This window comes from Bombina bombina, chromosome 1 (assembly GCF_027579735.1).
Source record: "Bombina bombina isolate aBomBom1 chromosome 1, aBomBom1.pri, whole genome shotgun sequence".
NCBI classification, from domain to species: Eukaryota; Metazoa; Chordata; class Amphibia; order Anura; family Bombinatoridae; genus Bombina; species Bombina bombina.
Genome location: NC_069499.1, coordinates 38924970 through 38951960, shown reverse-complemented (window position 1 = coordinate 38951960; position 26991 = coordinate 38924970). Strand labels below are relative to the sequence as shown.

At 41.5% G+C, this 26991-nt stretch overlaps 1 protein-coding gene across 3 annotated transcripts in view; it reads left to right on the top strand.

Annotated features, from left to right (window-relative positions):
• DAAM1 (dishevelled associated activator of morphogenesis 1) overlaps positions 1–26991 on the top strand; it is a 427341-nt gene that overhangs the window by 382173 nt on the left and 18177 nt on the right. For all 3 annotated transcript variants that reach the window (XM_053697309.1, XM_053697307.1, XM_053697308.1), the window contains 5 exons: positions 8116–8222; positions 9041–9129; positions 17466–17634; positions 20704–20811; positions 21695–21755. In XM_053697309.1, coding sequence (XP_053553284.1) covers positions 8116–8222; positions 9041–9129; positions 17466–17634; positions 20704–20811; positions 21695–21755 — 534 coding nt within the window. The remainder of the gene's footprint in view (positions 1–8115; positions 8223–9040; positions 9130–17465; positions 17635–20703; positions 20812–21694; positions 21756–26991) is intronic.

Sequence of the window (26991 nt, the reverse complement as noted above, 5' to 3'; positions counted from 1 at the left end):
GTGCATGGAAGTAATAGGTTTGATGGTCGCGGCAATGGACATAGTTCCTTTTGCGCGAATTCATCTAAGACCATTACAACTGTGCATGCTCAGTCAGTGGAATGGGGATTATACAGACTTGTCTCTGAAGATACAAGTAGATCAGAGGACCAGAGATTCACTCCGTTGGTGGCTGACCCTGGACAATCTGTCACAAGGGATGAGCTTCCGCAGACCAGAGTGGGTCATTGTCACGACCGACGCCAGTCTGGTGGGCTGGGGCACGGTCTGGGAACCCCTGAAAGCTCAGGGTCTTTGGTCTCGGGAAGAATCTCTTCTCCCGATAAATATTCTGGAACTGAGAGCGATATTCAATGCTCTCAAGGCTTGGCCTCAGCTAGCAAAGGCCAAATTCATACGGTTTCAATCAGACAACATGACGACTGTTGCGTATATCAACCATCAGGGGGGAACAAAGAGTTCCCTGGCGATGGAAGAAGTGACCAAAATAATTCAATGGGCGGAGACTCACTCCTGCCACTTGTCTGCAATCCACATCCCAGGAGTGGAAAATTGGGAAGCGGATTTTCTGAGTCGTCAGACATTTCATCCGGGGGAGTGGGAACTCCATCCGGAAATCTTTGCCCAAATAATTCAATTGTGGGGCATTCCAGACATGGATCTGATGGCGTCTCGTCAGAACTTCAAGGTTCCTTGCTACGGGTCCAGATCCAGGGATCCCAAGGCGACTCTAGTGGATGCACTAGTAGCACCTTGGAGCTTCAACCTAGCTTATATGTTCCCACCGTTTCCTCTCATTCCCAGGCTGGTAGCCAGGATCAAACAGGAGAGGGTATCGGTGATCTTGATAGCTCCTGCGTGGCCACGCAGGACTTGGTATGCAGATCTGGTGAATATGTCATCGGCTCCACCATGGAAGCTACCTTTGAGACAGGACCTTCTTGTTCAAGGTCCGTTCGAACATCCGAATCTGGCCTCACTCCAACTGACTGCTTGGAGATTGAACGCTTGATTTTATCAAAGCGAGGGTTCTCAGATTCTGTCATTGATACTCTTGTTCAGGCTAGAAAGCCTGTAACTAGAAAAATCTACCATAAAATATGGAAAAAATATATCTGTTGGTGTGAATCTAAAGGATTCCCATGGAACAAGATAAGAATTCCTAAGATTCTATCCTTTCTTCAAGAAGGTTTGGAGAAAGGATTATCTGCAAGTTCTTTGAAGGGACAGATTTCTGCTTTATCTGTTTTACTTCACAAAAAGCTGGCGGCTGTGCCAGATGTTCAAGCTTTTGTTCAGGCTCTGGTTAGAATCAAGCCTGTTTACAAACCTTTGACTCCTCCTTGGAGTCTCAATTTAGTTCTTTCAGTTCTTCAGGGGGTTCCGTTTGAACCCCTACATTCCGTTGATATCAAGTTATTATCTTGGAAAGTTTTGTTTTTGGTTGCAATTTCTTCTGCTAGAAGAGTTTCAGAGTTATCTGCTCTGCAGTGTTCTCCTCCTTATCTGGTGTTCCATGCAGATAAGGTGGTTTTGCGTACTAAACCTGGTTTTCTTCCGAAAGTTGTTTCTAACAAAAATATTAACCAGGAGATAGTCGTGCCTTCTTTGTGTCCGAATCCAGTTTCAAAGAAGGAACGTTTGTTGCACAATTTGGATGTAGTTCGTGCTCTAAAATTCTATTTAGAGGCTACAAAGGATTTTAGACAAACATCTTCCTTGTTTGTTGTTTATTCTGGTAAAAGGAGAGGTCAAAAAGCAACTTCTACCTCTCTCTCTTTTTGGCTTAAAAGCATCATCAGATTGGCTTATGAGACTGCCGGACGGCAGCCTCCTGAAAGAATCACAGCTCATTCCACTAGGGCCGTGGCTTCCACATGGGCCTTCAAGAACGAGGCTTCTGTTGATCAGATATGTAAGGCAGCGACTTGGTCTTCACTGCACACTTTTACCAAATTTTACAAATTTGATACTTTTGCTTCTTCTGAGGCTATTTTTGGGAGAAAGGTTTTGCAAGCCGTGGTACCTTCCATCTAGGTGACCTGATTTGCTCCCTCCCATCATCCGTGTCCTAAAGCTTTGGTATTGGTTCCCACAAGTAAGGATGACGCCGTGGACCGGACACACCTATGTTGGAGAAAACAGAATTTATGTTTACCTGATAAATTACTTTCTCCAACGGTGTGTCCGGTCCACGGCCCGCCCTGGTTTTTTAATCAGGTCTGATGATTTATTTTCTCTAACTACAGTCACCACGGTATCATATGGTTTCTCCTATGCAAATATTCCTCCTTTACGTCGGTCGAATGACTGGGGAAGGCGGAGCCTAGGAGGGATCATGTGACCAGCTTTGCTGGGCTCTTTGCCATTTCCTGTTGGGGAAGAGAATATCCCACAAGTAAGGATGACGCCGTGGACCGGACACACCGTTGGAGAAAGTAATTTATCAGGTAAACATAAATTCTGTTTTTTCACTGTTATTTCAAATTTTGACAAAATTTGTGTTTCTTAAAGGCACAGTAACGTTTTTTATATTGCTTGTAAACTTGTTTTAAAGTTTTTTCCAAGCTTGCTAGTCTCATTGCTAGTCTGTATAAACATGTCTGACACAGAGGAAACTTGTTCATTATGTTTGAAAGCCATGGTGGAGCCCCATAGGAGAATGTGTACTAAATGTATTGATTTCACCTTAAACGGTAAAGATCAGTCTTTATCTATAAAAGAATTGTCACTAGAGGGTTCTATCGTGGGGGAAGTTATGCCGACTAACTCTCCCCACGTGTCAGACCCTTCGCCTCCCGCTCAGGGGACGCACGCTAGTATGGCGCCAATTACATCAGGGACGCCCATAGCGATTACCTTGCAGGACATGGCTGCAATCATGAATAATACCCTGTCAGAGGTATTATCCAGATTGCCTGAATTAAGAGGCAAGCGCAATAGCTCTGGGGTTAGAAGAGATACAGAGCGCGCAGATGCTGTAAGAGCCATGTCTGATACTGCGTCACAATATGCAGAACATGAGGACGGAGAGCTTCAGTCTGTGGGTGACATCTCTGACTCGGGGAAACCTGATTCAGAGATTTCTAATTTTAAATTTAAGCTTGAGAACCTCTGTGTATTGCTTGGGGAGGTACTAGCTGCTCTGAATGACTGTAACACAGTTGCAGTACCAGAGAAATTGTGTAGGCTGGATAAATACTATGCGGTGCCGGTGTGTACTGATGTTTTTCCTATACCTAAAAGGCTTACAGAAATTATTAGCAAGGAGTGGGATAGACCAGGTGTGCCTTTTTCCCCACCTCCTATTTTTAGAAAAATGTTTCCAATAGACGCCACTACACGGGACTTATGGCAGACTGTCTCTAAGGTGGAGGGAGCAGTTTCTACTTTAGCAAAGCGTACCACTATCCCGGTTGAGGATAGTTGTGCTTTTTCAGATCCAATGGATAAAAAATTGGAGGGTTACCTTAAGAAAATGTTTATTCAACAAGGTTTTATTTTACAGCCCCTTGCATGCATTGCGCCTTTCACTGCTGCGGTGGCATTCTGGTTTGAGGCCCTGGAAGAGGCCATCCATACAGCTCCATTGACTGAAATTATTGACAAGCTTAGAACGCTTAAGCTAGCTAACTCATTTGTTTCTGATGCTATTGTTCATTTGACTAAACTAACGGCTAAGAATTCCGGATTCGCCATCCAGGCGCGTAGGGCGTTATGGCTTAAATCCTGGTCAGCTGACGTGACTTCAAAGTCTAAATTACTCAACATTCCTTTCAAGGGGCAGACCTTATTCGGGCATGGCTTGAAGGAAATTATTGCTGACATTACTGGAGGTAAGGGTCATACCCTTCCTCAGGACAGGGCCAAATCAAAGGCCAAAGAGTCTAATTTCGTGCCTTTCGAAATTTCAAGGCAGGAGCAGCATCAACTTCCTCCGCTTCAAAACAAGAGGGAACCGTTGCTCATTCCAGACAGGCCTGGAAACCTAACCAGTCCTGGAACAAGGGCAAGCAGGCCAGAAAGCCTGCTGCTGCCCCCAAGACAGCATGAAGGAACGGCCCCCTATCCGTAAACGGATCTAGTGGGGGGCAGACTTTCTCTCTTCGCCCAGGCGTGGGCAAGAGATGTTCAGGATCCCTGGGCGTTGGAGATCATATCTCAGGGATATCTTCTGGACTTCAAAGCTTCTCCTCCACAAGGGAGATTTCATCTTTCAAGGTTATCAGCAAACCAGATAAAGAAAGAGGCATTCCTAAGCTGTATACAAGACCTCCTAGTAATGGGAGTGATCCATCCAGTTCCGCGGATGGAACAAGGACAGGGGTTTTATTCAAATCTGTTTGTGGTTCCCAAGAAAGAGGGAACCTTCAGACCAATTTTGGATCTAAAGATCTTAAACAAATTCCTCAGAGTTCCATCATTCAAAATGGAAACTATTCGGACCATCCTACCCATGATCCAAGAGGGTCAGTACATGACCACAGTGGACTTAAAGGATGCCTACCTTCACATACCGATTCACAAAGATCATCATCGGTTCCTAAGGTTTGCCTTTCTAGACAGGCATTACCAATTTGTAGCTCTTCCCTTCGGGTTGGCTACAGCCCCGAGAATTTTTACAAAGGTTCTGGGCTCACTTCTGGCGGTTCTAAGACCGCGGGGCATAGCGGTGGCTCCTTATCTAGACGACATCCTGATACAGGCGTCAAGCTTTCAAATTGCCAAGTCTCATACAGAGATAGTTCTGGCATTTCTGAGGTCGCATGGGTGGAAAGTGAACGTGGAAGAGTTCTCTATCACCACTCACAAGAGTCTCCTTCCTACGGACTCTTATAGATTCTGTAGAGATGAAAATTTAACTGACGGAGTCCAGGTTATCAAAACTTCTAAATGCTTGCCGTGTCCTTCATTCCATTCCACGCCCGTCAGTGGCTCAGTGCATGGAAGTAATCGGCTTAATGGTAGCGGCAATGGACATAGTGCCATTTGCACGCCTGCATCTCAGACCGCTGCAATTATGCATGCTAAGTCAGTGGAATGGGGATTACTCAGATTTGTCCCCTCTACTAAATCTGGATCAAGAGACCAGAGATTCTCTTCTCTGGTGGCTATCTCGGGTCCATCTGTCCAAGGGTATGTCTTTTCGCAGGCCAGATTGGACGATTGTAACAACAGATGCCAGCCTTCTAGGTTGGGGTGCAGTCTGGAATTCCCTGAAGGCTCAGGGATCGTGGACTCAGGAGGAGAAACTCCTCCCAATAAATATTCTGGAGTTAAGAGCAATATTCAATGCTCTTCTAGCTTGGCCTCAGTTAGCAACCCTGAGGTTCATCAGATTTCAGTCGGACAACATCACGACTGTGGCTTACATCAACCATCAAGGGGGAACCAGGAGTTCCCTAGCGATGTTAGAAGTCTCCAAGATAATTCGCTGGGCAGAGACTCACTCTTGCTACCTATCAGCAATCCATATCCCAGGTGTAGAGAACTGGGAGACGGATTTTCTAAGTCGTCAGACTTTTTAACCCGGGGGAGTGGGAACTCCATCCGGAGGTGTTTGCTCAATTGGTTCATCGTTGGGGCAAACCAGAACTGGATCTCATGGCGTCTCGCCAGAACGCCAAGCTTCCTTGTTACGGATCCAGGTCCAGGGACCCAGAAGCGACGCTGATAGGTTCTCTAGCAGCGCCTTGGTTCTTCAACCTGGCTTATGTGTTTCCACCGTTTCCTCTGCTCCCTCGACTGATTGCCAAAATAAAACAGGAGAGAGCATCAGTGATTCTGATAGCGCCTGCGTGGCCACGCAGGACCTGGTATGCAGACCTAGTGGACATGTCATCCTTTCCACCATGGGCTCTGCCTCTGAGACAGGACCTTCTAATACAAGGTCCTTTCAATCATCCAAATCTAATTTCTCTGAGACTGACTGCATGGAGATTGAACGCTTGATTCTATCAAAGCGTGGCTTCTCTGAGTCAGTCATTGATACCTTAATACAGGCACGAAAGCCTGTCACCAGGAAAATCTACCACAAGATATGGCGTAAATATCTTTATTGGTGCGAATCCAAGAATTACTCATGGAGTAAGGTTAGGATTCCTAGGATATTGTCCTTTCTCCAAGAGGGTTTGGACAAAGGATTATCAGCTAGTTCCTTAAGAGGACAGATTTCTGCTCTGTCTATTCTTTTGCACAAGCGTCTGGCAGAGGTTCCAGACGTCCAGACATTTTGTCAGGCTTTAGTTAGAATTAAGCCTGTGTTTAAACCTGTTGCTCCCCCGTGGAGCTAAAACTTGGTTCTTAAAGTTCTTCAAGGAGTTCCGTTTGAACCCGTTCATTCCATTGATATTAAACTTTTATCTTGGAAAGTTCTGTTTTTGATGGCTATTTCCTCGGCTCGGAGAGTCTCTGAGCTATCTGCCTTACAATGTGATTCTCCTTATCTGATTTTTCATGCAGATAAGGTAGTTCTGCGTACCAAACCTGGGTTTTTACCTAAGGTGGTTTCTAACAAGAATATCAATCAAGAGATTGTTGTTCCATCATTGTGTCCTAATCCTTCTTCTAAGAAGGAATGTATTTTACATAATCTGGATGTAGTCCGTGCCTTGAAGTTTTACTTACAAGCTACTAAAGATTTTCGTCAAACATATTCCCTGTTTGTCGTTTACTCTGGACAGAGGAGAGGTCAAAAAGCTTCGGCAACCTCTCTTTCCTTTTGGCTTCGGAGCATAATACGCCTAACCTATGAGACTGCTGGACAGCAGCCCCCTGAAAGGATTACAGCTCATTCTACTAGAGCTGTGGCTTCCACCTGGGCCTTTAAAAATGAGGCCTCTGTTGAACAGATTTGCAAGGCTGCGACTTGGTCTTCGCTTCACACCTTTTCAAAATTTTACAAATTTGATACTTTTGCTTCTTCGGAGGCTGTTTTTGGGAGAAAGGTTCTTCAGGCAGTGGTTCCTTCCTTTTAATCCTGCCTTGTCCCTCCCATCATCCGTGTACTTTAGCTTTGGTATTGGTATCCCACAAGTAATGGATGATCCGTGGACTGGATACACTTAACAAGAGAAAACATAATTTATGCTTACCTGATAAATTTATTTCTCTTGTAGTGTATCCAGTCCACGCCCGCCCTGTCCTTTTAAGGCAGGTCTAAATTTTAATTCAACTACAGTCACCACTGCACCCTATGGTTTTCTCCTTTCTCGGCTTGTTTCGGTCGAATGACTGGATATGGCAGTGAGGGGAGGAGCTATATAGCAGCTCTGCTGTGGGTGATCCTCTTGCAACTTCCTGTTGGGAAGGAGAATATCCCACAAGTAATGGATGATCCGTGGACTGGATACACCACAAGAGAAATAAATTTATTAGGTAAGCATAAATTATGTTTTTACTTCTGTGATTACCTTGTATCTAAGAACCTTCTTCCAGCCCCCTGATCACATGACTGTGACTGTTTATTATCTATTGTCTTAAATTTAGCATTGTATTGTGCTAGATCTTAAATAACCCCCTGTGCCTGAACACAGTGTTATCTATATGGCCCACGTGTACTTTCTGTCTCTTTGTGTTGAAAAGAGATTTAAAAAGCATGTGATAAGAGGCAGCCCTCAAAGGCTTAGAATTTAGCATATGAGACTACCTATGTTTAGTTTAAACTAAGAATAGCAAGAGATAAAAAGCAAATTTGATGATAAAAGTAAATTGGAAAGTTGATTAAAATTAAAAGTCCTATCTGAATAATGAAAGTTTAATTTTGACTAGACTGTCCCTTTAAGGGTTAGAGTTATGGCTACAGTTAAGGATTCAGAGTTAGGATTGTGGTTAAGGGTCAGGGGTTATGGTTACGTTTAGGGGTTATGGCTATGGTTAGGGATTCAGAGTTAGGATTGTGGTTAAGGGTCAGGGGTTAGGGTTACGGCTATGGTTAGGGATTCAGGGTTAGGATTGTGGTTAAGGGTCAGGGGTTATGGTTACGTTTAAGGGTTATGGCTATGGTTAGGGATTCAGGGTTAGGGTAATCGCTACAGCTAGGGATTGGGTTTACTATAACTGATTTATCTCTCTTGCATTCTGTATAATGAACATATATGTTGTGTATCATTTCAGCTGCTAAAATTTGTTCCTGAAAAGGCTGACGTAGACTTGCTGGAAGAGCACAAACATGAACTAGATCGTATGGCTAAAGCAGACAGATTCCTTTTTGAGATGAGCAGGTAAATACAATAATATGCAATGTATCTTGTTCCATTTTATCTACCTGTGTCTAGAACTTCACAGATAATTTTATTTATCCTACATGAAGTCCCTGATGAAGGTAAAGACGACCTAACGCTAATAGCAAACGCCAGATCAGCTCCAGTTCTCTTTTATCTTCCTGGCTCAGTTGTTTGGTTCTGAAAATATAAATACACAATTCTGTTGGCTTTTGTGTCTTGGCGTTTCTCCCGTCTCTATCAGCTTTTCATTGTCTGCGAGATTAAACATCTCACCACAGTGAGGAAGTCTTTTGGTGCATGAGATAATATAAAGCACACACAAGCTAAATCTGAATCTTAAAAATAAGCAAAATCTATAGCAGATGCCAGATGGATAGAATTAAACTGAAACTAAAACTGTTCTGCATTTATTCAGTATTCTCAACTGGTGCATTGCCCTGATTTCTGTTTTATGCAGTTGGAAATGAGAATACAGACCCTTCGTAACTACAAAACATTTTTCTTTTCTCTGTTTGTGCCGCACTGGGTTTTTACCTATTTCTTTCCAAACTCAAGATCACCGGGTCAACTTTAATTTTTTTTTAACAATACATATAAAGCACTACAGTTCAGAGCTGGTAAACCATTGTTGCGCAGGATTCACATAGTAACAAAAAAGGAAAATTGAAAAAAAAATGAAAGTGCACGTTTTTATGATTGTCTGGTGCAGACATTTAAATGTGGTGTTAAAACTTTTAAAGCTTACTGTCCCTTTAAAGGGGGATGAAACCCAAAAGTTGTTTTAAACCACTTTCCTATTTTGGTTGACGTTACAGGATTAATCACTATCAACAGAGGCTGCAGTCTTTGTACTTCAAAAAGAAGTTTGCTGAGAGAGTTGCTGAGGTCAAACCAAAGGTGGAAGGTAAATATATTGATGATATATTTTTCACAGAAGTAAAACATTGGCTAGATTCACTATGGGTGCGCTGTATAGCAGCAATAGATTACATGAAACTATAGGTACTATAAGTCATACAGGTAGCAGGTTCCCAGCAGGGCACAGCTTATAGTGACAGCTGTTAATGCAATGGATATACTTTAATGTCATCAATAAATGTTGTACTAATTCCACACTGCCGTAAGCTGTTGCACAAAGCTGGTATAAACCTGATGCAAGTCCTTTATAAGCCTTATATTTAAAGAGACGATGTGCAGCTGGTGTTAATCACATTCAAAGCTGCTGCAGGAGCACCCTTTCAAATGGGTTGGGGTCTCTCTTTCGCACCCCCCCACTGGGATGGTGATTTATGCTGTTCACATAGCTACAGCCAATCCTGCTGTATAGATGTATTTATTTTTTAAAGCAGCTATTTCATATGACAAAATAAAGGTAAAGGAGCTATTTGTACATCATTTCATACACTCCAGCAGTTAAATGGATCATTGGGAATACATTAAAGAGACATTAAACCACAACATTTTCTTTCATGATTCAGATAGAAAATACAATTTCTTTCATGTAATTAGCAAGAGTCCATGAGCTAGTGACGTATGGGATATACATTCCTACCAGGAGGGGCAAAGTTTCCCAAACCTCAAAATGCCTATAAATACACCCCTCACCACACCCACAATTCAGTTTTACAAACTTTGCCTCCTATGGAGGTGGTGAAGTAAGTTTGTGCTAGATTCTACGTTGATATGCGCTCCGCAGCAAGTTGGAGCCCGGTTTTCCTCTCAGCGTGCAGTGAATGTCAGAGGGATGTGAGGAGAGTATTGCCTATTTGAATGCAGTGATCTCCTTCTACGGGGTCTATTTCATAGGTTCTCTGTTATCGGTCGTAGATATTCATCTCTTACCTCCCTTTTCAGATCGACGATATACTCTTATTTATATACCATTACCTCTGCTGATTCTCGTTTCAGTACTGGTTTGGCTTTCTACAAACATGTAGATGAGTGTCCTGGGGTAAGTATATCTTATTTTCTGTGACACTCTAAGCTATGGTTGGGCACTTTGTTTATAAAGTTCTAAATATATGTATTCAAACATTTATTTGCCTTGACTCAGAATGTTCAACATTCCTTATTTTTCAGACAGTCAGTTTCATATTTGGGATAATGCATTTGAATTAATCATTTTTTCTTACCTTCAAAAATTTGACTCTTTTTTCCCTGTGGGCTGTTAGGCTCGCGGGGGCTGAAAATGCTTCATTTTATTGCGTCATTCTTGGCGCGGACTTTTTTGGCGCAAAAAATCTTTTCCGTTTCCGGCGTCATACGTGTCGCCGGAAGTTGCGTCATTTTTTGACGTTATTTTGCGCCAAAAATGTTGGCGTTCCGGATGTGGCGTCATTTTTTGGCGCCAAAAGCATTTAGGTGCCAAATAATGTGGGCGTCTTATTTGGCGCTAAAAAATATGGGCGTCGCTTTTGTCTCCACATTATTTAAGTCTCATTTTTCATTGCTTCTGGTTGCTAGAAGCTTATTCTTTGGCATTTTTTCCCATTCTTGAAACTGTCATTTAAGGAATTTGATCAATTTTGCTTTATATGTTGTTTTTTCTCTTACATGTTGCAAGATGTCTCACGTTGCATCTGAGTCAGAAGATACTACAGGAAAATCGCTGTCTAGTGCTGGATCTACCAAAGCTAAGTGTATCTGCTGTAAACTTTTGGTAGCTATTCCTCCGGCTGTTGTTTGTATTAATTGTCATGACAAACTTGTTAATGCAGATAATATTTCCTTTAGTAAAGTACCATTGCCTGTTGCAGTTCCTTCAACATCTAAGGTGCAGAATGTTCCTGATAACATAAGAGATTTTGTTTCTGAATCCATCAAGAAGGCTATGTCTGTTATTTCTCCTTCTAGTAAACGTAAAAAATCTTTTAAAACTTCTCTCCCTACAGATGAATTTTTAAATGAACATCATCATTCTGATTCTGATGACTCTTCTGGTTCAGAGGATTCTGTCTCAGAGATTGATGCTGATAAATCTTCATATTTATTTAAAATGGAATTTATTCGTTCTTTACTTAAAGAAGTACTAATTGCTTTAGAAATAGAGGATTCTGGTCCTCTTGATACTAATTCTAAACGTTTAGATAAGGTATTTAAATCTCCTGTGGTTATTCCAGAAGTTTTTCCTGTTCCTAATGCTATTTCTGCAGTAATTTCCAAAGAATGGGATAAATTGGGTAATTCATTTACTCCTTCTAAACGTTTTAAGCAATTATATCCTGTGCCGTCTGACAGATTAGAATTTTGGGACAAAATCCCTAAAGTTGATGGGGCTATTTCTACCCTTGCTAAACGTACTACTATTCCTACGTCAGATGGTACTTCGTTTAAGGATCCTTTAGATAGGAAAATTGAATCCTTTCTAAGAAAAGCTTATCTGTGTTCAGGTAATCTTCTTAGACCTGCTATATCTTTGGCTGATGTTGCTGCAGCTTCAACTTTTTGGTTGGAAACTTTAGCGCAACAAGTAACAGATCATGATTCTCATGATATTATTATTCTTCTTCAGAATGCTAATAATTTTATCTGTGATGCCATTTTTGATATTATCAGAGTTGATGTCAGGTTTATGTCTCTAGCTATTTTAGCTAGAAGAGCTTTATGGCTTAAGACTTGGAATGCTGATATGGCTTCTAAATCAACTCTACTTTCCATTTCTTTCCAGGGTAACACATTATTTGGTTCTCAGTTGGATTCTATTATCTCAACTGTTACTGGTGGGAAAGGAACTTTTTTACCACAGGATAAAAAATCTAAGGGTAAAAACAGGGCTAATAATCGTTTTCGTTCCTTTCGTTTCAACAAAGAACAAAAGCCTAATCCTTCATCCTCAGGAGCAGTTTCAGTTTGGAAACCATCTCCAGTCTGGAATAAATCCAAGCCTGCTAGAAAGGCAAAGCCTGCTTCTAAGTCCACATGAAGGTGCGGCCCTCATTCCAGCTCAGCTGGTAGGGGGCAGGTTACGTTTTTTCAAAGAAATTTGGATCAATTCTGTTCACAATCTTTGGATTCAGAACATTGTTTCAGAAGGGTACAGAATTGGTTTCAAGATGAGACCTCCTGCAAAGAGATTTTTTCTTTCCCGTGTCCCAGTAAATCCAGTGAAAGCTCAAGCATTTCTGAATTGTGTTTCAGATCTAGAGTTGGCTGGAGTAATTATGCCAGTTCCAGTTCCGGAACAGGGGATGGGGTTTTATTCAAATCTCTTCATTGTACCAAAGAAGGAGAATTCCTTCAGACCAGTTCTGGATCTAAAAATATTGAATCGTTATGTAAGGATACCAACGTTCAAGATGGTAACTGTAAGGACTATCTTGCCTTTTGTTCAGCAAGGGCATTATATGTCCACAATAGATTTACAGGATGCATATCTGCATATTCCGATTCATCCAGATCATTATCAGTTCCTGAGATTCTCTTTTCTGGACAAGCATTACCAGTTTGTGGCTCTGCCGTTTGGCCTAGCTACAGCTCCAAGAATTTTTACAAAGGTTCTCGGTGCCCTTCTGTCTGTAATCAGAGAACAGGGTATTGTGGTATTTCCTTATTTGGACGATATCTTGGTACTTGCTCAGTCTTTACATTTAGCAGAATCTCATACAAATCGACTTGTGTTGTTTCTTCAAGATCATGGTTGGAGGATCAATTTACCAAAAAGTTAATTGATTCCTCAGACAAGGGTAACCTTTCTGGGTTTCCAGATAGATTCAGTGTCCATGACTCTGTCTTTAACAGACAAGAGACGTCTAAAATTGATTTCAGCTTGTCGAAACCTTCAGTCACAATCATTCCCTTCGGTAGCCTTATGCATGGAAATTCTAGGTCTTATGACTGCTGCATCGGACGCGATCCCCTTTGCTCGTTTTCACATGCGACCTCTTCAGCTCTGTATGCTGAATCAATGGTGCAAGGATTACACAAAGATATCTCAATTAATATCTTTAAAACCGATTGTTCGACACTCTCTAACGTGGTGGACAGATCACCATTGTTTAATTCAGGGGGCTTCTTTTGTGCTTCCGACCTGGACTGTAATTTCAACAGATGCAAGTCTCACAGGTTGGGGAGCTGTGTGGGGATCTCTGACGGCACAAGGAGTTTGGGAATCTCAGGAGGTGAGATTACCGATCAATATTTTGGAACTCCGTGCAATTTTCAGAGCTCTTCAGTTTTGGCCTCTTCTGAAGAGAGAATCGTTCATTTGTTTTCAGACAGACAATGTCACAACTGTGGCATACATCAATCATCAAGGAGGGACTCACAGTCCTCTGGCTATGAAAGAAGTATCTCGAATTTTGGTTTGGGCGGAATCCAGCTCCTGTCTAATCTCTGCGGTTCATATCCCAGGTATAGACAATTGGGAAGCGGATTATCTCAGTCGCCAAACGTTGCATCCGGGCGAATGGTCTCTTCACCCAGAGGTATTTCTTCAGATTGTTCAAATGTGGGAACTTCCAGAAATAGATCTGATGGCGTCTCATCTAAACAAGAAACTTCCCAGGTATCTGTCCAGATCCCGGGATCCTCAGGCGGAGGCAGTGGATGCATTATCACTTCCTTGGAAGTATCATCCTGCCTATATCTTTCTGCCTCTAGTTCTTCTTCCAAGAGTAATCTCCAAGATTCTGAAGGAATGCTCGTTTGTTCTGCTGGTAGCTCCGGCATGGCCTCACAGGTTTTGGTATGCGGATCTTGTCCGGATGGCCTCTTGCCAACCGTGGACTCTTCCGTTAAGACCAGACCTTCTGTCACAAGGTCCTTTTTTCCATCAGGATCTGAAATCCTTAAATTTAAAGGTATGGAGATTGAACGCTTGATTCTTGGTCAAAGAGGTTTCTCTGACTCTGTGATTAATACTATGTTACAGGCTCGTAAATCTGTATCTAGAGAGATATATTATAGAGTCTGGAAGACTTATATTTCTTGGTGTCTTTCTCATCATTTTTCTTGGCATTCTTTTAGGATACCGAGAATTTTACAATTTCTTCAGGATGGTTTAGATAAGGGTTTGTCCGCAAGTTCCTTGAAAGGACAAATCTCTGCTCTTTCTGTTCTTTTTCACAGAAAGATTGCTATTCTTCCTGATATTCATTGTTTTGTACAAGCTTTGGTTTGTATAAAACCTGTCATTAAGTCAATTTCTCCTCCTTGGAGTTTGAATTTGGTTCTGGGGGCTCTTCAAGCTCCTCCGTTTGAACCTATGCATTCATTGGACATTAAATTACTTTCTTGGAAAGTTTTGTTCCTTTTGGCCATCTCTTCTGCCAGAAGAGTTTCTGAATTATCTGCTCTTTCTTGTGAGTCTCCTTTTCTGATTTTTCATCAGGATAAGGCGGTGTTGCGAACTTCTTTTGAATTTTTACCTAAAGTTGTGAATTCCAACAACATTAGTAGAGAAATTGTGGTTCCTTCATTATGTCCTAATCCTAAGAATTCTAAGGAGAAATCGTTGCATTCTTTGGATGTTGTTAGAGCTTTGAAATATTATGTTGAAGCTACTAAGTCTTTTCGAAAGACTTCTAGTCTATTTGTTATCTTTTCCGGTTCTAGAAAAGGCCAGAAAGCTTCTGCCGTTTCTTTGGCATCTTGGTTGAAATCTTTAATTCATCTTGCCTATGTTGAGTCGGGTAAAACTCCGCCTCAGAGGATTACAGCTCATTCTACTAAGTCAGTTTCTACTTCCTGGGCGTTTAGGAATGAAGCTTCGGTTGATCAGATTTGCAAAGCAGCAACTTGGTCCTCTTTGCATACTTTTACTAAATTCTACCATTTTGATGTATTTTCTTCTTCTGAAGCAGTTTTTGGTAGAAAAGTACTTCAGGCAGCGGTTTCAGTTTGAATCTTCTGCTTATGTTTTTCATTAAACTTTATTTTGGGTGTGGATTATTTTCAGCAGGAATTGGCTGTCTTTATTTTATCCCTCCCTCTCTAGTGACTCTTGTGTGGAAAGATCCACATCTTGGGTAATCATTATCCCATACGTCACTAGCTCATGGACTCTTGCTAATTACATGAAAGAAAACATAATTTATGTAAGAACTTACCTGATAAATTCATTTCTTTCATATTAGCAAGAGTCCATGAGGCCCGCCCTTTTTTTGTGGTGGTTATGATTTTGTATAAAGCACAATTATTCCAATTCCTTATTTTATATGCTTTCGCACTTTTTTATCACCCCACTTCTTGGCTATTCGTTAAACTGAATTGTGGGTGTGGTGAGGGGTGTATTTATAGGCATTTTGAGGTTTGGGAAACTTTGCCCCTCCTGGTAGGAATGTATATCCCATACGTCACTAGCTCATGGACTCTTGCTAATATGAAAGAAATGAATTTATCAGGTAAGTTCTTACATAAATTATGTTATTAAACAACATTCCTATTTACTTCTATTATCTAATTTGCTTCATTTTTTAGATATCTTTTGTTAAAGAAATAGCAATACACATAGGTGAGCCAATCATATGAGGCATCTAAGTGCAGCCACCAATCAGAAGCTACTGAGCCTATCTAGATATGCTTTTCAGGAAAGAATATCAAGAGAATGAAGCAAAATAGATAATAGAAGTAAATTAGAAAGTTGTTTAAAATGGTATTCTACATCTGAGTCATGAAAGAAAAAATTTGTGTTTAATGTCCCTTTAAGTGAGCAAACATTTTACAGTTGAGTGGCCCTTTTAAGGTTATTAAACATAATAATACATTTACATTTTTTCTAAAGCTCTACAGTTCTTCTGACATAGAACCTCTTAGATATTTTGTATTTAAAAGGATACTAAACAATAAATATATTTCATGCACCTCCCTCTAATCATTGGTGCGGCCATGTTGGAGCCTAAGTTACTCTGCAGGTATCTGCATTGGAATGTAGTGAAAGCTAGATTTTAACATGACGGCACTCGTGACTAGAGGCAGGAAATAAACTCAATGCTGTTATTATAAAATATATTTAGTGTTTAATGTCCCTTTAAAGGGACAGTAAACACCTTGTAATTGCAAGACATTCCTGTTGTGTTATCAGCCAAGTCTTAATGTTTTTAAAACACATTAACTTAATTTTTAGTGCAATTATTTTCAGTAGCCAAATTCCACCCTCCATTTGCCTTATTTGGAGGAGCCAATCTGGGCTTTAGTCCTCAGACAATAAGGCTGGTCATGGTATTAGTATAAATTATTCTGTTTAGATAGTGAACGATATGTAATAGGGTTAGCCTTGAGAAGTCAGCAGGTGCTTTTCCTGTTCTGAGAAGTAGAAATTACTTTCAGAGCTAAATTACATGAAAAGGGGGCAGCATTAAATAATGAAATACATTGTTAAATAAAATATTTATTTATACAAAATCTCAAGGTGTCTACTGCCCCTTTAACTTTTGATAAAGCCTCAATTAAAAGATTTTGTGCTTTTTGTGTGTTGCATTGTAAAATATATTAGTTTATTGTAAAACAACACATACTGAGAAGAGGCATGTATTGGTTTTATGCATGTGAAGTGTGTAAGTCTCTACCGGTAAATCAGTGGGAAATTCTGCTTTTCAGCCAATGAATAATCAGTCCTTAAGGCCCAGTTGCACTTCCTTCCTGTTAGCTTCTAAATCAAAATGAGCAACTTTAACTTTTTTCATTCAAAAAGATAGTAACATTTAAATAGTCCCCTGACATTTGTGGGCTAGCAATTTTAAAGGAACACCAAAAAGTAGAATTAATTTGATTGAATCTTATTTTACCTCTGCTGCCGTTACTGACCCAGCAACATGCTAACGTTGCTAAGATCAGTGCAGTGCAGGTTAGGCTGGGACACCCAGTGAAAGGGGCTGGGGAAATAGAAACAGCAGACACCCCCCTTCCCTTCCCTACATATGACAAGACTGATAGCATAAACAGGAGCCAGCAGGAGTCTGTAGACATCAGTATACATCTGACACTGTGGGCTTGGTTAGAAGTCTGAAAATCAGCACAATGTTTTTAAAAAATAAGCAAAACTAAACATTGTTACAAAAAACACTCCCAGATGGGCTATTTAAATGGATCATCTACAAAACCTTTCTGCAAAGAAAAATCTAGTGCACCATGCCCCTTTAAATACCTTATTGGAATTGTCATGATAAAGTAATGATTCAGACAACGCATGCACTACTTAAAACAAAATAAAACTTTAGTTTACTTCTATGTTTTGCCCCAGGAATCTGGGTATACCGCTCACGTACTTCATGATCTATTGATGTATTTGTCATTTCTGTGCAGCAATCCGCTCCGCATCCAAAGAGGTTCTGCAGAGTAAGAGCATGAGGCAGCTGCTGGAGGTCGTTCTTGCCTTTGGAAACTACATGAACAAAGGCCAGCGGGGCAACGCTTACGGGTTTAAAATCGGCAGCTTAAATAAGATCGCAGATACCAAATCCAGCATTGACAAGTAAGTCCTGAAACAATGCGCACGAGAGAGTGCGGATTACACCTCTTCTGGTTATGCTGCAAGTCTTACACCTGCATCTTGTATTAACCCTTCCTCTGCCCCTTACCGGACTTAGCCTTCGGGTGATACTGAGTCCCTCCCCCAGGTGATTAACCCTTTGGCTGCCATATATAGCTGCAGTGCCTTGCTGCCAAGGGGTTAAAAGACTTTCTTTTGAAGCTTTTGTACTAAACAGGAAATTCCTCTGCAACATTTTTTTAGGAAGAGATTCTATAATAAATTACCATATCCTTTAGGAAGCACTTGCATTTGGTTGCCAGTGGCCTAAGGGAGAGATTTTGTATACAGAATACAGAGTTAGATATATACCAGTTTCCCCTCCAACCCCGTGGGCTCGTCTGAAAGGGACCCCTGGAGCTTGGTATGAGGTAATGCCTGAAACATGATAGCATTCAGCTGTTTGATGAATAGGGAAGTCCTTGCAAGTTTTAATCCTGTAGAGGTTGTGGAGCCAGACTGCTTATTCTCCTGCTAGTTTTGAAAGTGAGAATACAACAATATTCATGAACGGTTGCAGAAAGTTTTTACTGATAGATTTTCAGCCATGTCTCACTTACATCTTTTTTTTTTTAACCTTTTAAAGATTTGGATGTTGTCAGGTGCTGCAAATGAAAGATTGTGCTCTTTAAATACTTAGATGTAAAATACAAAGAGGGAATTGTTGACATTGGATGAATAAATGTGTTTATTGGAACTCAGAAGTTCATTTTTCACAGATAAGCTAGGATACATTTTATATATAAATATGTGCACGTGTCAGGCACTCATGATTGCTGAGATTTTTTCAGCGTCTGAAATAGTTTTAAGAAGTAACAATTATGTAAATGAGTTCACTTCCTACATGAACAACACTTACACATATTCACTAACTTATATGCACGTACACTCACATTCACAAACACATATACACTCTCACATACACTCACAAACACATATACACTCTCACATACACTCACAAACACACATTCACTCTCACAAACACACATACGTATTTACACACTCACACATATGTATATTTAAAGACACTCACAACATTTTCTGAAGAGGAACAAAGAAAGGGCAACATTGAGGAACGTATACACAGTGGTTGGTAACGGCATCGTACTGGAGCAGATGAGACGCATCATGCTTACTTCACTTCACAATCGGAAGATGTCCTGTAGTGTCATCAGCTCAGAATTGGCAGAAACCAGTGGGACCCTGGTGCACCCTGGTAAAAGTGTGTTTTATGGCCAAAAAGCCGTACCTCCTATGTGTAAACAAGGCCAAGCGACTCCACTATGTATGAAAGCACAGGAACTGGGAAGCCGAAAAATGGCAGCAGGATCAGTGGACTGATTTGATATTGATATTGGCTGTAGCAGAAGTTTGTTTGCAAAAGGGCTGGAGAGCGGTACAAGAATGAGCGTCTGCAGGCAACAGGGAAGCATGGTGGAGGTTCCTTGCATGTTTGGGGCTGCATGTCTGCAAATGGAATTGGAGATTTGGTAAGAATGTATGGTCTCCTCAATGCTGAGAAGTACAGGCAGATACTTATACAGCCTGCAATACCATCAGGGAGGCATCTGATTGGCCCTAATTTATTCTGCAGCACGGTAATGACCTCAAACATAGAGCCAAATTCATTAAAAAACTATCTTCAGTGTAAAGAAGAGCAAGGAGTCCTGGAAGTGATATTGTGGCCCCTACAGAGCCCTGATATCATCAAGTCTGTCTGTTATTTCATGAAGAGACAGAAGCAACTGAGGTTGCCTCAATCCATTGAACAACTGGGGTTAGTTCTCCAAGATGTTTGGAACAATCGTCCTGCTGAGTTAACAACCTGTGTGCGAGTGTATCTAGAAGAACTGATGCTGCTTTGAAGGCAAAGGGTGGTCAAATATCAAATATTTTATCTAGATTTTTCTTCTGTTCACTCACTTTGCATTTTAATTGATAAAAGATAAACTATTAACATTTAAATGTATTCTTACTTTGCAGCATTTTTCACACTAGCTTAAATGTTTGTGCAGTACTGTATATATGTGTATGTATATACAGTATGTGATTGAGATATACATACATATATATATATATCTCAGTCTAGTATATACAGACAACAAGGCTAGTCGCTGCTGTAAAGTTAGTATAAAGTGAATTGTTTTGCAGTTTTTATCAGTTAAAGCCAATTAGGGACATGTATGTAGCAGGGTTATCCTTGAGAAGTGAGCAGCAGGGTGCATTTCAGGGTCTGAGAAAAAGAAATTACTCTATTTGCAGAGATAAAGTACATGAAAAGGGGGCAAAATAAGTAATGCAAATATATTGCAATGTTTCATTTGAATAAACATTTTTATATAAAAATCTCAAGGTGTTTACTGTCCCTTTAATAAGACCACAAACCATAATTAATCTACATTATATTTCTTCATCAGCATTGTGTTTCCTAGTTCCTATCAGATCAGACCTTAAAGCGACAGTAAACTTAAAAAATGTTACATGATTCTGCATAGTTCAGAACTATGTAACATTATCTTAGCGACAGCTTTAAAAATCTATAGATTTGAGAGATTTTAGCCCCCAATGTTAAACTTACCTCGTTTCCTCTCCAGGCTCTTCTGATCAGGTCTTAGTGTGCGCCCGATCGCACTATTGAACTAACTGTAGCTCACTACCAGACCAGAGTGGGAGCAAACTACCTTTAGTTCAATAGCGCAATTGGGCGCGCTGTGATTAAACCGGTTATTAGACCTGATCAGAAGAGCCGGGAGAGGAGCCATGGAGGCTAAAATCTTTAAAATATTTTGATTTTCAAAGCTGTCGCTAAGATAATGTGCAGAACTATGTAACGTATTAGTTTACTGTTCCTTTAACATATAGTGCATATATACAGGACATTGATATGTCATGGAGAGTAGTGATAATTAGGCTGTTGCGCTTGAGAAACAAAAACCGTAGGACCCAAATCCCAGAGTCTGACTTTTGTTATGTTTTGTTTGTGATTATTCAGCAATGTGTATTTTGTTACAGGAACGTCACCCTTTTGCACTATCTTATTACTGTGGTGGAGAAGAAGTATCCCAAAATTGTAAATTTGCATGAAGAGCTGCAGAGTATTCCTGGGGCTGCAAAAGTGAAGTAAGTGCTAAAGTACTACATAACCTAAATAAATAATCGGTGCAGGTAGGCAGGCTGGTGCTTATAGATAGTGGTCAGCAAAATGGTAATAGTGTTGGTCCTGGTTGTGACAGAGAAGCAAGAACTCCCTTCCTGATAAAGCACTTCAAGGCGCGACTCTAGAGCGTAAAAAGGTCATCACAAGCGATAAATTACGTTTGAGGCTCGTACTGGTGCTGTTGTGGGGGAAATGAGCATTTTCTTCTACTTGTTGCTGCTTTTCTTATTGAAAGGCACCTTGTGCTTTGACAGCTGGTGGGGCCGCAGCTATGAATGGTGTTGCTGCTCCTTATAATAATATTGGTACCAAATGCAGTGCACATCTCTAGCTGGCACGAGGTAGAAATCCCATGTGCACATACTGCCGTGTAATTACCCCCTTAATGACCACAATGTACCCTGTATGTCACTGGTCGTTAAGGGTTTTTTCAGGACATAATAGCACAAGTCTAGCAAGAACACGCTATTAATGCCCTCCCTCCAGCAGGCTTTGTGGAATAGAGCAGTCTCAACGCTGGTGACAAGACCGCGCTATAAAACAATCAAGTCCCAAAAAAAGGCCAGCGACATACAGGGTACGTCGCTGGTCCTTAAGGGGTTAAATTGTAGCCAAGAGATGAGATTAGGCAACCAGGACATGAACTTGGAAGATGAGACAAAATCTTTCTGAAAAGCTAGTAATGAAGTCCTCTTTCTGTTCACAACCAGGAATCTGAGATATAAATGACGCTCGCCCAAAGAGCTGACAATCTGCAGTTCATAGAATTAGATATTAACAATGTCATGAGCTCTCGGGTAAACTTGCAGTTATTTCCTGACGTTATTCTGCACTTGTTCGTTTCAGTATGACAGAACTGGAGAAAGAAATCAGCACTTTAAGGAATGGCTTGAAATCTGTGGAGAGTGTAAGTCTGTTTCTAACTGAACATGTTATGTAACACAATGCAAAGCTTTCAGCAGGTTAAAAAACTTTCAGGTAAAGCACTGGTTACTAATATTTGGATTTTGCGGGGGCCGCTTTACATTGGACACACTTATGATAAATAGCATTTGATTACAATTACATTAGTAGATAAGTTTTCGTATAAATGCATGTAACTGTGTGTGCTAGCAAGATATATAACCGTGTATTAACAAAGTGTAGCACTGATTACTGATGTCTGTTTTCTGCTCAGTAGTGCAGAGGGCAACACTACTAGATCTCCCATTGATAGGTCAATTAAATAAATGTTGTTAAAGGGACAGTCTACACCTTAGTCATCTTAAAGTTTTACCTTAGATTAGGGCTGCAACTAACGATTATTTCTCCAACATAGGTGTGTCCGGTCCACGGCGTCATCCTTACTTGTGGGATATTCTCTTCCCCAACAGGAAATGGCAAAGAGCCCAGCAAAGCTGGTCACATGATCCCTCCTAGGCTCCGCCTACCCTAGTCATTCTCTTTGCCGTTGTACAGGCAACATCTCCACGGAGATGGCTTAGAGTTTTTTAGTGTTTAACTGTAGTTTTTATTATTCAATCAAGAGTTTGTTATTTTGAAATAGTGCTGGTATGTACTATTTACTCAGAAACAGAAAAGAGATGAAGATTTCTGTTTGTATGAGGAAAATGATTTTAGCAACCGTCACTAAAATCCATGGCTGTTCCACACAGGACTGTTGAGAGCAATTAACTTCAGTTGGGGGAACAGTGAGCAGTCTCTTGCTGCTTGAGGTATGACACATTCTAACAAGACGATGTAATGCTGGAAGCTGTCATTTTCCCTATGGGATCCGGTAAGCCATGTTTATTACGATCGTAAATAAGGGCTTCACAAGGGCTTATTAAGACTGTAGACTTTTTCTGGGCTAAATCGATTCATTATTAACACATATTTAGCCTTGAGGAATCATTTTATTTGGGTATTTTGATATAATAATATCGGCAGGCACTGTTTTAGACACCTTATTCTTTAGGGGCTTTCCCAAAGCATAGGCAGAGCCTCATTTTCGCGCCGGTGTTGCGCACTTGTTTTTGAGAGGCATGGCATGCAGTCGCATGTGAGAGGAGCTCTGATACTTAGAAAAGACTTTCTGAAGGCGTCATTTGGTATCGTATTCCCCTTTGGGCTTGGTTGGGTCTCAGCAAAGCAGATACCAGGGACTGTAAAGGGGTTAAAGTTCAAAACGGCTCCGGTTCCGTTATTTTAAGGGTTAAAGCTTCCAAATTTGGTGTGCAATACTTTTAAGGCTTTAAGACACTGTGGTGAAAATTTGGTGAATTTTGAACAATTCCTTCATGTTTTTTCGCAATTGCAGTAATAAAGTGTGTTCAGTTTAAAATTTAAAGTGACAGTAACGGTTTTATTTTAAAACGTTTTTTGTACTTTGTTATCAAGTTTATGCCTGTTTAACATGTCTGAACTACCAGATAGACTGTGTTCTGAATGTGGGGAAGCCAGAATTCCTATTCATTTAAATAAATGTGATTTATGTGACAATGACAATGATGCCCAAGATGATTCCTCAAGTGAGGGGAGTAAGCATGGTACTGCATCATTCCCTCCTTCGTCTACACGAGTCTTGCCCACTCAGGAGGCCCCTAGTACATCTAGCGCGCCAATACTCCTTACTATGCAACAATTAACGGCTGTAATGGATAATTCTGTCAAAAACATTTTAGCCAAAATGAACACTTATCAGCGTAAGCGCGACTGCTCTGTTTTAGATACTGAAGAGCATGACGACGCTGATAATAATGTTTCTGAAGGGCCCCTAACCCAGTCTGATGGGGCCAGGGAGGTTTTGTCTGAGGGAGAAATTACTGATTCAGGGAACATTTCTCAACATGCTGAACCTGATGTGATTACATTTAAATTTAAGTTGGAACATCTCCGCATTCTGCTTAAGGAGGTATTATCCACTCTGGATGATTGTGACAAGTTGGTCATCCCAGAGAAACTATGTAAAATGGACAAGTTCCTAGAGGTGCCGGGGCTCCCAGAAGCTTTTCCTATACCCAAGCGGGTGGCGGACATTGTTAATAAAGAATGGGAAAGGCCCGGTATTCCTTTCGTCCCTCCCCCCATATTTAAAAAATTGTTTCCTATGGTCGACCCCAGAAAGGACTTATGGCAGACAGTCCCCAAGGTCGAGGGAGCGGTTTCCACTTTAAACAAACGCACCACTATACCCATAGAGGATAGTTGTGCTTTCAAAGATCCTATGGATAAAAAATTAGAAGGTTTGCTTAAAAAGATGTTTGTTCAGCAGGGTTACCTTCTACAACCAATTTCATGCGTTGTCCCTGTCGCTACAGCCGCATGTTTCTGGTTCGATGAGCTGATAAAGGCGGTCGATAGTGATTCTCCTCCTTATGAGGAGATTATGGACAGAATCAATGCTCTCAAATTGGCTAATTCTTTTACCCTAGACGCCACTTTGCAATTGGCTAGGTTAGCGGCTAAGAATTCTGGGTTTGCTATTGTGGCGCGCAGAGCGCTTTGGTTGAAATCTTGGTCGGCTGATGCGTCTTCCAAGAACAAGCTACTTAACATTCCTTTCAAGGGGAAAACGCTGTTTGGCCCTGACTTGAAAGAGATTATCTCTGATATCACTGGGGGTAAGGGCCACGCCCTTCCTCAGGATCGGCCTTTCAAGGCAAAAAATAAACCTAATTTTCGTCCCTTTCGTAGAAACGGACCAGCCCAAAGTGCTACGTCCTCTAAGCAAGAGGGTAATACTTCTCAAGCCAAGCCAGCTTGGAGACCAATGCAAGGCTGGAACAAGGGAAAGCAGGCCAAGAAACCTGCCACTGCTACCAAGACAGCATGAAATGTTGGCCCCCGATCCGGGACCGGATCTGGTGGGGGGCAGACTCTCTCTCTTCGCTCAGGCTTGGGCAAGAGATGTTCTGGATCCTTGGGCGCTAGAAATAGTCTCCCAAGGTTATCTTCTGGAATTCAAGGGGCTTCCCCCAAGGGGGAGGTTCCACAGGTCTCAGTTGTCTTCAGACCACATAAAAAGACAGGCATTCTTACATTGTGTAGAAGACCTGTTAAAAATGGGAGTGATTCATCCTGTTCCATTAAGAGAACAAGGGATGGGGTTCTACTCCAATCTGTTCATAGTTCCCAAAAAAGAGGGAACGTTCAGACCAATCTTAGATCTCAAGATCTTAAACAAGTTTCTCAAGGTTCCATCGTTCAAGATGGAAACCATTCGAACTATTCTTCCTTCCATCCAGGAAGGTCAATTCATGACCACGGTGGATTTAAAGGATGCGTATCTACATATTCCTATCCACAAGGAACATCATCGGTTCCTAAGGTTCGCATTCCTGGACAAGCATTACCAGTTCGTGGCGCTTCCTTTCGGATTAGCCACTGCTCCAAGGATTTTCACAAAGGTACTAGGGTCCCTTCTAGCTGTGCTAAGACCAAGGGGCATTGCTGTAGTACCTTACTTGGACGACATTCTGATTCAAGCGTCGTCCCTTCCTCAAGCAAAGGCTCACACGGACATAGTCCTGGCCTTTCTCAGATCTCACGGATGGAAAGTGAACGTGGAAAAGAGTTCTCTATCTCCGTCAACAAGGGTTCCCTTCTTGGGAACAATAATAGACTCCTTAGAAATGAGGATATTTCTGACAGAGGCCAGAAAAACAAAGCTTCTAGACTCTTGTCGGATACTTCATTCCGTTCCTCTTCCTTCCATAGCTCAGTGCATGGAAGTGATCGGGTTGATGGTAGCGGCAATGGACATAGTTCCTTTTGCGCGCATTCATCTAAGACCATTACAACTGTGCATGCTCAGTCAGTGGAATGGGGATTATACAGACTTGTCTCCGAAGATACAAGTAAATCAGAGGACCAGAGACTCACTCCGTTGGTGGCTGTCCCTGGACAACCTGTCACAAGGGATGACATTCCGCAGACCAGAGTGGGTCATTGTCACGACCGACGCCAGTCTGATGGGCTGGGGCGCGGTCTGGGGATCCCTGAAAGCTCAGGGTCTTTGGTCTCGGGAAGAATCTCTTCTACCGATAAATATTCTGGAACTGAGAGCGATATTCAATGCTCTCAAGGCTTGGCCTCAGCTAGCGAGGGCCAAGTTCATACGGTTTCAATCAGACAACATGACAACTGTTGCGTACATCAACCATCAGGGGGGAACAAGGAGTTCCCTAGCGATGGAAGAAGTGACCAAAATCATTCTATGGGCGGAGTCTCACTCCTGCCACCTGTCCGCTATCCACATCCCAGGAGTGGAAAATTGGGAAGCGGATTTTCTGAGTCGTCAGACATTGCATCCGGGGGAGTGGGAACTCCATCCGGAAATCTTTGCCCAAGTCACTCAGCTGTGGGGCATTCCAGACATGGATCTGATGGCCTCTCGTCAGAACTTCAAAGTTCCTTGCTACGGGTCCAGATCCAGGGATCCCAAGGCAGCTCTAGTGGATGCACTAGTAGCACCTTGGACCTTCAAACTAGCTTATGTGTTCCCGCCGTTTCCTCTCATCCCCAGGCTGGTAGCCAGGATCAATCAGGAGAGGGCGTCGGTGATCTTGATAGCTCCTGCGTGGCCACGCAGGACTTGGTATGCAGATCTGGTGAATATGTCATCGGCTCCACCTTGGAAGCTACCTTTGAGACGAGACCTTCTTGTTCAGGGTCCGTTCGAACATCCGAACCTGGTTTCACTCCAGCTGACTGCTTGGAGATTGAACGCTTGATCTTATCGAAGCGAGGGTTCTCAGATTCTGTTATCGATACTCTTGTTCAGGCCAGAAAGCCTGTAACTAGAAAGATTTACCACAAAATTTGGAAAAAATATATCTGTTGGTGTGAATCTAAAGGATTCCCTTGGGACAAGGTTAAGATTCCTAAGATTCTATCCTTCCTTCAAGAAGGATTGGAAAAAGGATTATCTGCAAGTTCCCTGAAGGGACAGATTTCTGCCTTGTCTGTGTTACTTCACAAAAAGCTGGCAGCTGTGCCAGATGTTCAAGCCTTTGTTCAGGCTCTGGTTAGAATTAAGCCTGTTTACAAACCTTTGACTCCTCCTTGGAGTCTCAATTTAGTTCTTTCAGTTCTTCAGGGGGTTCCGTTTGAACCCTTACATTCCGTTGATATTAAGTTATTATCTTGGAAAGTTTTGTTTT